Source organism: Cicer arietinum, chromosome 4 (assembly GCF_000331145.2).
Source record: "Cicer arietinum cultivar CDC Frontier isolate Library 1 chromosome 4, Cicar.CDCFrontier_v2.0, whole genome shotgun sequence".
Classification (NCBI taxonomy): domain Eukaryota; kingdom Viridiplantae; phylum Streptophyta; class Magnoliopsida; order Fabales; family Fabaceae; genus Cicer; species Cicer arietinum.
In genome coordinates this window covers 23,355,508-23,365,469 of record NC_021163.2, presented here as the reverse complement: position 1 = coordinate 23,365,469, position 9,962 = coordinate 23,355,508, and the positions used below count along the sequence as shown (strand labels likewise).

Here is a 9,962-nt window from a genome sequence, read left to right as displayed (position 1 = left end):
TATAATGCAAAACAAGTAACAAAAATAAAAAGTGGAAACAATTCCTTCTCTTTTTGCGACAGCATGCATGAATTGCCCCATATATATACAAAGAAAAAAAATTGGCGAGAAGTTTAAAAATTTAAGACTTATTATACGATCAATCAATTATAATTATTAAATTATTGATAATGTTTGATTGTTTTTATAATTAATAACATTATATATAAATTAAATTCTAAATTTAATTAGGAAATAAATATTTTGAATAAAATCAAATGGCATCCTCTAATAATTAAACTAATAAAGTAAATTTTTCAATATTTTTCATGCATCTTATAAAAATTATCAAAATTGATTAAGTATATGTTTAGAACCGTGTGGACGTTAAGCAAAACCACGACAAAAACTACATCGATTATGTTTCGTTGTTTCTGATTTTCACAATAGAAAAGAAATTTGAAACGCGTAAAAAATTAATCAAAAGCGCATTCAAATACACGCTAGTAATGTTTTCGGTTCGTACCAATTTTCTCCTAAAATTTGGATTAAGCACTTATCTAACTCAATTGGATTAAGTACGTAAGTAAACATATTAATATATTATATACAATTTATTTGAGTTTAAATTAGTTCAGTCTGGTTCTTGTATTTTCTTCTTCACTAATATAAACTAATTTTACTGAATTCAATCGCTTCAGAGTTGGTGTGAGAAAAGCTTAATTTGCTTGTTCATGACATAAAGTAGAGACCTCTTTTTTCTTCCACAACTTAGAAAAAGAAAAGTAGGCAAATCAAATAATTAATGGACCACTCTCTTTTGTTGAGAGAGCCTCAAAACTTTAGTTTGCCCAACAAGATAAATTATTTTCATTCAGGTTAAGTATATGATCATTGAAAATAATTGTACAAACGAATTCCGTCAACATAGTCAATGGCCCAGTGATTTAAATTGCAAAAGTCTGATAAATTGTGATTTTTTAGTGACTTGATGCAAAAGTAAATCTTCACCATTGAATTTAAAATCATTAAATCATACTACTATTAGTTAACTTGGATATGGTACAAGATTAAGCGTGTATTTAATTCTGTAGTGACTAAAATTGATTTTAAATTAATTGATTTTGTAAAACTCATTTTAGTTAAAAATGAATTGAATATCAAGTAATTTATATTTGAATATTTTTAGGTAAGAGTGAGTTTAATAACAAATTTCAGTGTAAAAATCACGTTTTGATCTAGAAGTTACAAATCTTAACTTCCAATTAAAATAAATTATGAAATCAAAATCAATTTTGTTCGAAAAATTCAAACATATCTAAATCAATTTTTACAACTTCAAAATTAATTTTAATTCCTCCAAAATTAAAAGCAAAGATACATCACCTCAATTTGTACGACAAAACCTATAATAATGCTAAATTTTGACCTTTTGAAATGGGTGGGTAACTACACATGTATGCTCATGATGAAAGAACCAAGGACTAATTTATTCACACAATTCACATCCAAGAGAACATCATCAAAATCATTAAAGGATAGACTTTGGTAATGACCTCGTATTCTTTTTAATTTGTTCTAACAACATATGCAATAAACAGTAGTACATAATCTCATCTTGTTAAACACTGACTTTTCAATAGTATGCTACTGTTATTGATGTTTAATCAAAATAAAATAATCTAATTGCCATTTAATTATTATTTTTTGTTTTTGATTATGTATATCAGCCTCTTCAATGTTTAGAGTCCAAATTCAAAAGTCCTCTAATGTATCAAGTGGTACACTCAGCAAAACTTAAACTATTTAATAATAAATTAATATACTCACTATAGCTATACTTTATATTCATGCCTACCAATTTATTTATAATCTTTATTCTTGCTTGCGCATGCTAATGACTCATGTATATAATAATTCATGTAAATGTCAAAGTGAGAATATGATTTGGGATCTCTAAAAATTAAGTGAATATAGGTGGGAGCGAAGACACGTAATTATGTCGGATATATCCTTCATGAATATCAATTTCAAATCTATGTTTGCACACCAAAGAAGTTCAAGCTCTTGAGCTATGCTCTCAAGTCTCACCACATTACTTACAGAATATGAAGCATAACATTTTTTCTTCTTTAAATTTCCCCTATTGCATAAAAGTAAAGAAAAGAGAAAAAGCAAAATGTTGTTGGTGACATTTCTTTCTCTTTTTCCATAAAGGAGTAGACAACACCAATCATTCACACAACAACCATAACCATCTGTTATATCTTTAATCATCATATTACATATTCCCTCTCTCCTAACTAATTAATCTCCACAACATAGTATATATCACATTCACCCTTCTTAATCATACTCATCCATGCATGCCACATCAAAAATAATCCTTCCAAATTTCGCTCTCTCCCCATACATATAGAAAGCATGACAACACTCATGACTTTCACTTGCTTTATACAATTTTTAAAACATTAAACAACAACATTGTTTCATCTTCATCTTCATTTTCATCCCATGATCATGATGATGAACTCTGTCATCATCTTCTTCTTCTTCACAATCTACATTGTACCATGTCTAACACATAATGACACACAAGCACTCACCCTCTTCCGCCGCAATACCGACACACACGGCCGCCTCCTGACTAACTGGACTGGCACCGACGCCTGCTCCGCCTCATGGCACGGCGTCATTTGCTCCCCAAACAACCGTGTCACGACTCTCACTCTCCCTTCCCTCAATCTCCGAGGACCCATAGAATCTCTCTCTCCTCTCACCCACCTCCGCCTCCTCGACCTCCATAACAACCGCCTTAACGGTACCGTTGCACCTTCTCTCCTCTCCAATTGCACAAATCTCAAACTTCTCTACCTCGCCGGAAACGACTTCTCCGGCGAAATCCCACCGGAAATCTCCTCCCTGAAAAACCTCCTCCGCCTTGACCTCTCCGACAACAACCTCGCCGGCGAAGTTCCCAGCGAAATATCCCGCTTAACCAACCTGCTCACTCTGAGACTTCAGAACAACGCACTCTCCGGCAACATCCCTGACCTCTCATCCGCCATGCCGAATCTCACAGAACTCAACTTAACCAATAACGAATTCTCCGGTCACGTGCCAAACTCATTGCTGAACAAATTCAGCAAAGAAAGCTTCTCCGGTAACGAAGGTTTATGCGGTTCAAAATCGTTCCCGGTTTGTTCCTTCACCGAAAACAACCCTCTTTCTCCTGAACCGGTTCAAACCGTTCCTTCAAACCCAAGTTCGTTCCCTGAAACAAGCGTAATCGCAAGACCAATAAGTGAATCTCATAAAGGGTTAAGCCCTGGCGTTATCGTAGCAATAGTTGTTGCAAATTGCGTTGCATTGTTGGTTGTTACTTCGTTTATTGTTGCTCATTGTTGTGCTAAAGGGAGAGGGTATAAAAGTAATTCCATAATGGGTAGTGAAGGTGGGAAGAGAAAAAGTGGGAGTAGTTATGGTGGTGAGAAGGTGTATAATGGAAACGGTGGGGGTGTTGATAGTGATGGGAATGGGACAAGTGGAACTGAAATGAGTAAGCTTGTGTTTTTTGATAGGAGAAGTGAGTTTGAGTTGGAGGATTTGTTACGTGCTTCTGCTGAGATGCTTGGGAAGGGTAGTTTGGGAACTGTTTATAGGGCAGTGCTTGATGATGGTAGTACTGTTGCTGTTAAGAGGCTTAAAGATGCAAACCCTTGTGCTAGACATGAGTTTGAACAGTATATGGATGTCATTGGGAAGCTTAAACACCCTAATATTGTTAGACTTAGAGCTTATTATTATGCCAAGGAAGAAAAGCTTCTTGTTTATGATTATCTTTCAAATGGAAGCTTGTATGCTCTTCTTCATGGTTAGTCTTAAACTCTTTCTTAATTAGTCTATATGATTGATATTAGTTTTCTAATTTTGCTATGTTTCCTTTCATAAATCACCACCAATAAGAAACACTAGACTTCACTCTCATTTCTCAAGAGAAATAGGTATGGTACTATGGAGTTTGACTTCTCAAGAGAAATAGGTATGGTACTATGGAGTTTGACTTGAATGAATAAAATCTGACAAAAAATTGTTTAAGTTAGGGTTTAGAGTCGGGTACTCTCAATCAATTCGATATTTGTTGAAACTCAATAGCCACTAGTTGAACACAAGTGGTTAATGTGTTGCATTCAAAATTCATTGAAATTCAATCATCACTATCTAAGGACAAGTGAACCGTGATTAATGTGTTTCACTTAAAAGGACAAATTCAATAGAAAATTAAGTTCAATCACAATGAAGGAACAATTTATGATTAGACTTTACTTATTTTATGACTATACACAAATTATTCTATGTTTTTACCTATATGGAAGAGGAAAAAAAAATTATAATAATATAATGATTTTGTTTTGTTTTTGTTCTTAAGAATATTTAATTTATGGAAAATGCTAACGTTTTCGAGACACTTATTCATCGAAGCTGTGCATTCAATGCTTTGAAATTTGAAAAATTAATCATTTTTATTTAAAACTTTTTTTTATTTTCTCTTTTAATTCCTTAACAAGTGCTTTTAAAACACTTGTTACCATGACCCTTAATTTATTATATTGATAGGGAACCGTGGACCGGGGAGGATTCCATTGGATTGGACAACAAGAATAAGCTTGGTGTTAGGAGCAGCAAGAGGGCTTTGTCGGATTCATGCAGAGTATAGTGCAGCAAAAGTACCTCATGGAAACGTGAAATCATCTAATGTGCTACTTGACAAGAATGGCAATGCTTGCATATCTGACTTTGGCTTGTCACTGCTGTTAAACCCTGTTCATGCAATTGCAAGATTGGGAGGGTACAGAGCACCTGAACAGACAGAACAAAAGAGACTGTCTCAGCAAGCTGATGTGTACAGTTTTGGAGTGTTGCTGTTGGAAGTTCTCACAGGGAAAGCTCCTTCGTTGCAATATCCTTCCCCAGCAGCTCGTCCTCGTATCGATGAAGAGGAGCAAACTGTGGTCGATCTTCCCAAATGGGTTCGATCAGTTGTGAAAGAAGAGTGGACTGGAGAGGTTTTTGATCAAGAACTTCTGCGATACAAGAACATTGAGGAAGAGCTTGTGTCGATGCTACATGTTGGTTTGGCTTGTGTGGTGCCGCAGCCAGAGAAGAGGCCAACTATGGTAGATGTTGTTAAGATGATTGAGGATATCAGGGTGGAGCAATCTCCTCTAGGGGAGGATTATGATGAATCGCGCAATTCACTTTCACCTTCCATTCCCACCACAGAAGATGGTCTTGTTTAGGGATTATAGTGCATTAATATTGTCTGGTATATATGTTATTACAGTTCAGGAAGGAGGAGTAAGTACACCAGTGCAGTAGTATTTAACTTATCTTTGCCCTTCTTTCAGTTGCATTGTGTGGCTGCAAATTAGCTAGCTCTTCGATTATGTTTAGTGTTCTTCGTAAAATTTGTGGACTTTATGAAATTCCATTGTTGAACGTGGCAGAAATCTGAGGACCTTCAGCTTGACTTTGGAATAAAGTCATGTCTAGTTGAATTGTATTGTATGATAGTACATTTGAATTTTTCTTCAGTCTTTAGGAATCATAATAGAACTAATGATTCTAATTCGATGGCACTATTGTTAAAGCGCCGTGAAACCACAATCATGATTCATGAGTTGTGTCTGCTGTTTCTGCAACACTTACTTGCAAGTAGGTTAATTATATTTCTACTTTTGCAACTCTGAAATCATGGAATCGCCTTAGAAGCACCAATGTATATACATAAAAATTAGAAATGCATTCAAATGAATGTGAGCCATGATTTCCATGGATGATTTGGAATTTAACCACATTTAGAAAATAGCTAACAAGATACAACTAATGAATAATAACTTCAAATTATTATTAAGCATGAAAATTCTAAACCTTGTTACAAAAGATTTCACGTTCCATTTTGAGATGAGAATTAAGGAAAGAAAGCTTATAACCAAATCAAACTGCCAGCCATACAACAGCTTGCAAATGCAAACCTACGTTTGGAATTCACTTTTCCACTCCCCCTGGTCGCCATGCAGGTCCACTAAAAGAAATAATTACTTCTTTTAATCTATTTCCACTATATTTTTCATCTCTTGACTCTTTTTCTTTCCTCTACTAAATTCACAAAGGGGTGGGCTTCATTGGAGTGATTATAATGTATACTCACAATAATAGACAAAGTTGTATTTGAGTTAAATTAATCCATATATCTGTTTGCATTTTACCAACAAAGGAAGACTACTGCTAATACATTACAATGCTACAACTCATCTGAGAATAATTTACAGAGGCATTTCTTTTTTACATTTTACAGAAACATACTAAAAGTACAACCACCAAGTAAACTACATAAGGATAGGAAATCTGTGACTTCAGCTCTACAATTTCCACTAACTTCTCCACATAACAACATTCTGAAACTGTCTAGATTTGATATTTTCTTCTCAAAACATCTCAACGGTGGTAAGTATGCCGCTCGACTTAATGGTTCTAACTTTCCTAATAATAATTGAATCGGTTGAATTAATTGTTAGCTTAATGCTCCAGTTTGGTCAATTAGTGTGCCAACTTGTTCTCCACACAAAGCTTTTGAGATGTTCCCAGGTGCCAATAAATTAAAAACTACGACTGCACAAGTAAATGGCGGGGAAAAAAATCATCAAATAGATAGTTATAAATTGTCTACTTCATTGATTACTTCAATGACTATCATCCGTTTATGAAAATAACGTTGGCATACACAAATTTCCACATATAAGCAAAATATTAACTCTACAAGAACAACACCTAAGCACTAAGAATGTTTCTTACATAGAAGTGGCAGCCATTTAAATATGCAACAGAACTTATTTGAAATCCACTGTAAGGCACAATATAGAAATGGCAATGCATATGTATTGTATATATTGAATAATACCTAAAGCATGACAACCTGAAACTTACCAGGAATAGCATTTTCCTCACAAAATGTTAGGGCTGACATATCCATAGTGGCGACACCTCTAGACACTAGCTCCCTGAAGGATATGTGCTCGAAAGTGAAATTGTTGTCTCGTGAGTTACAGTCATATACACCATCTACATTAGTACCTTTGAGGACTGCCTGAGCATTAACTGCAGAGCAGGGGGGATATGCTAATTATGATTGCGACAAAATATCATGTGTTCCCTCGGTGTAAAAGATGATGTGGGAGAAATAGTAATTAGAAAATTATTTTAAAAAGGATAGCAGCGTACGCTCTGAAGCCCGAAGAGCAGAAGCTATGTCGGTTGAGAAAAGTGGATTGCCAGCACCAAAACCAATGCCACCAAATATAACAACTCTTCCTTTCTCAAGATGCCTGATGGCCCGTTGTCTATTGTATGGTTCAGCAAACTCCTGCATTGAAACTGAAGTTTGTACACGAGTCTGAACACCCATCTTCTCTAGAGTTGATTGGAGCAACAATGAGTTCATCACAGTTGCCATCATGCTGACATATTTAGGAAGCAACTACTCATTCAGGTCAATATTTAAAAATAAAAGTAGAAAGAAAAGTTAATCACATCAGAAGGTATATAACCAGAAAGATTAAAAAGATCTTATGGCAACACATTCACATCTTTTTATACATCTAATAGAAACCAGAAAGATTAAAAAGATATTATGGCATTTTTGCCATAACACAGTGCAAATATTAACCCCCGTGGTGATTCGGACCTCACCCCACATTTTACAGCCCTTCCTAAAATTTTAAATATCAGATTTTCCAATTTACTATTTAAAATGAGGTGAGTCTTTGTCCTCATAGCAGTCAAATGAGGCAATGACACCAGACAAGGCAAGTGCTCTGCAATTGACACTACCAATATCCCAACAACATGATACAAGTCAAAGTTCACTCCTCAGCTGCGGCCTTCCCTGGCCTGCCCCCAAGATGCTCTCTCTCCCACATCACAACTATAACTAGCTCGTCTTTGTTTTCCTTGGATCAACTATTTGTGATCAGGATATTGATAGTTGCTCTGAGATCTAAATCTCTTTTTCCACATATTTTCTTTGTGATGGACTTCTAAATTGCAAGACCATAAATAGAATATACATTGAACTTTTAGGGATTGACCTTACCCAACTTGGTATGCAGTACATCTTTCTAAACCTGTAGCAGTTACCCATGCATCTCCACAGAAGAAATTACGACCTCCAACAACAATTGCTACCTGAAATATCACAAAGAAAGAAGAAGCAGGCTTCAGCTGAACTGAATAGGATAACAAAAATACCAGACTCTAGACGACAATAATGAGAATCGGTACCTCCACACCAAGGCGGGAAGCTATTGCAACTTCACTTGAAACTAACATGGCCACCTGACAATAAATATCAGCAAGCAAATGAAGTAAGTTTTGTCACAGCATCCAGACAACACTTAGCCTTCTAAGTTCTACTTAAAAAATACTAGGTTCACGCTTCAAAACTGTCAAACTTTCCACATATATAAAACAAGACTGCAACATTTCTTTTCCATTTGAGGTACATTCACACAAACCTTGGGGTCAATATTGCAGGTATCAGATCCGGTAAGTGCTGCACCACTAATTTTTAGAACAACTCTCCGCCATCTAAGGTTTGACAATGCTTTGGATTTCAGGGTGTTTACTTGACCTCCACTGCTGGACGTTGCCACTCCATATCTATAAATAAAGGAGGTGGAAGTCTCAATAATCATAATTTCACAATATTACAAGAATAAAAACAAGGAAAACAATGCCTAATGAATGGCATTCAAGATAAAATAGTCCAAATGATGACAACACAATCAACATATACTACTCCATCCAAGTAACACCACCTGACTTTATGAATTAGAATTAAGATATTATGTTCCAATGTGATTTGTGAACTAGAAATATGGCAGTGAAGATGTCATGATGTACATTGCAACATTACAAGTGAAGAAAACTTCCAATTTGAGTACAAATGTATTCTCTGAGGATATAAGAGCACATTGAAACACAAAAGAACTCATTTAATAAAGTAAACGCCATCATATGATTTATGAACCACGTGTGAGAACCCTATCCTAAAATCTAAACTGATCACGAATTAATGTCATGAAGTTTTATTAGCATACTATTATTATTACTATTCCAATCCAAGTAAAATGAAGCATTAATGAAGTAGATTAAAGCACTAAGAAGATAAGAGCAATGTAACAAAAAGAGAAAACAAATGAAATTCACCTCTTGGATTGCCTTGGCGAATTAGAAGCAGGAACAATGGCTTTATCCTCTTCAGCGAACTTTGACGGAAGAGAATTTCCAACGATGTGTTCCATCTGCTTAAACCAAGGCCAATGACTAGTGGAAATGCATCCATTGTTCATTCTATGCCTCTCCAGCTTATACCTTTTCTTCAAGTTATCAACCTTGTTCTTACACTGTTCCACACTCTTCGATTGATTTTCGCACCGTTCACTCACCACCGACGCTACTTCCTCCCAATCTCTTCCCCTCAGATTCCCCCGATTCAGCTGCGTAAACTTCTCCGTGTAAGCTTCCAGTAAACAAACAATCGCTGTATCGCTCCATTCTTCCCGATCTTTTCTATACTCTGCTCCTCCTCCTACTCCGATGCTTACTCCTACGCTTACTCCTCCGTTGCCGCTTGAAACCGACTTCGACCTTTTGTTAAACCCGTACGACGTCGTTCCATCGCCGATCTCATCGCGATCCTTACGTTTCTCGCTTCCGGCGTCGTCATCGAACGGATTTCCGTAATCATCGGTATCGTCGTCGGCGACGGGTTTAGGTTGGACTGATGCGGTGGAGAAGTGGTGGTGGTGGTGGTGATGGTGTGGAGCGAAGGTTTGGTGAAGATGGTGAGAGTGGGGGTTATCGTCACGGAGGATTGAGAAATCATCGTCGTCGTCGCAAGATGCCATAAGGGTAACGGAGAA

The 9,962-nt window shown here is 36.1% G+C and overlaps 2 protein-coding genes across 2 annotated transcripts; one reads left to right on the top strand and one right to left on the bottom strand.

Annotated features, from left to right (window-relative positions):
• Positions 1 to 2,354: 2,354 nt before the first annotated feature.
• On the top strand, positions 2,355 to 5,611 carry LOC101510263 (leucine-rich repeat receptor-like protein kinase PXC1). The gene is made up of 2 exons (XM_004497536.4): positions 2,355 to 3,853; positions 4,597 to 5,611. Exons 1-2 carry the CDS (start codon positions 2,494 to 2,496, stop codon positions 5,277 to 5,279), a joined length of 2,043 nt encoding a protein of 680 aa, XP_004497593.1. The 5' UTR covers positions 2,355 to 2,493; the 3' UTR covers positions 5,280 to 5,611.
• Positions 5,612 to 6,183: 572 nt separating this feature from the next.
• On the bottom strand, positions 6,184 to 9,956 carry LOC101509939 (uncharacterized). The gene is made up of 7 exons (XM_004497535.4): positions 9,247 to 9,956; positions 8,553 to 8,697; positions 8,320 to 8,373; positions 8,132 to 8,223; positions 7,261 to 7,496; positions 6,967 to 7,137; positions 6,184 to 6,651 (listed from the first exon to the last, which is right to left on the bottom strand). Exons 1-7 carry the CDS (start codon positions 9,945 to 9,947, stop codon positions 6,554 to 6,556), a joined length of 1,497 nt encoding a protein of 498 aa, XP_004497592.1. The 5' UTR covers positions 9,948 to 9,956; the 3' UTR covers positions 6,184 to 6,553.
• Positions 9,957 to 9,962: the final 6 nt, after the last annotated feature.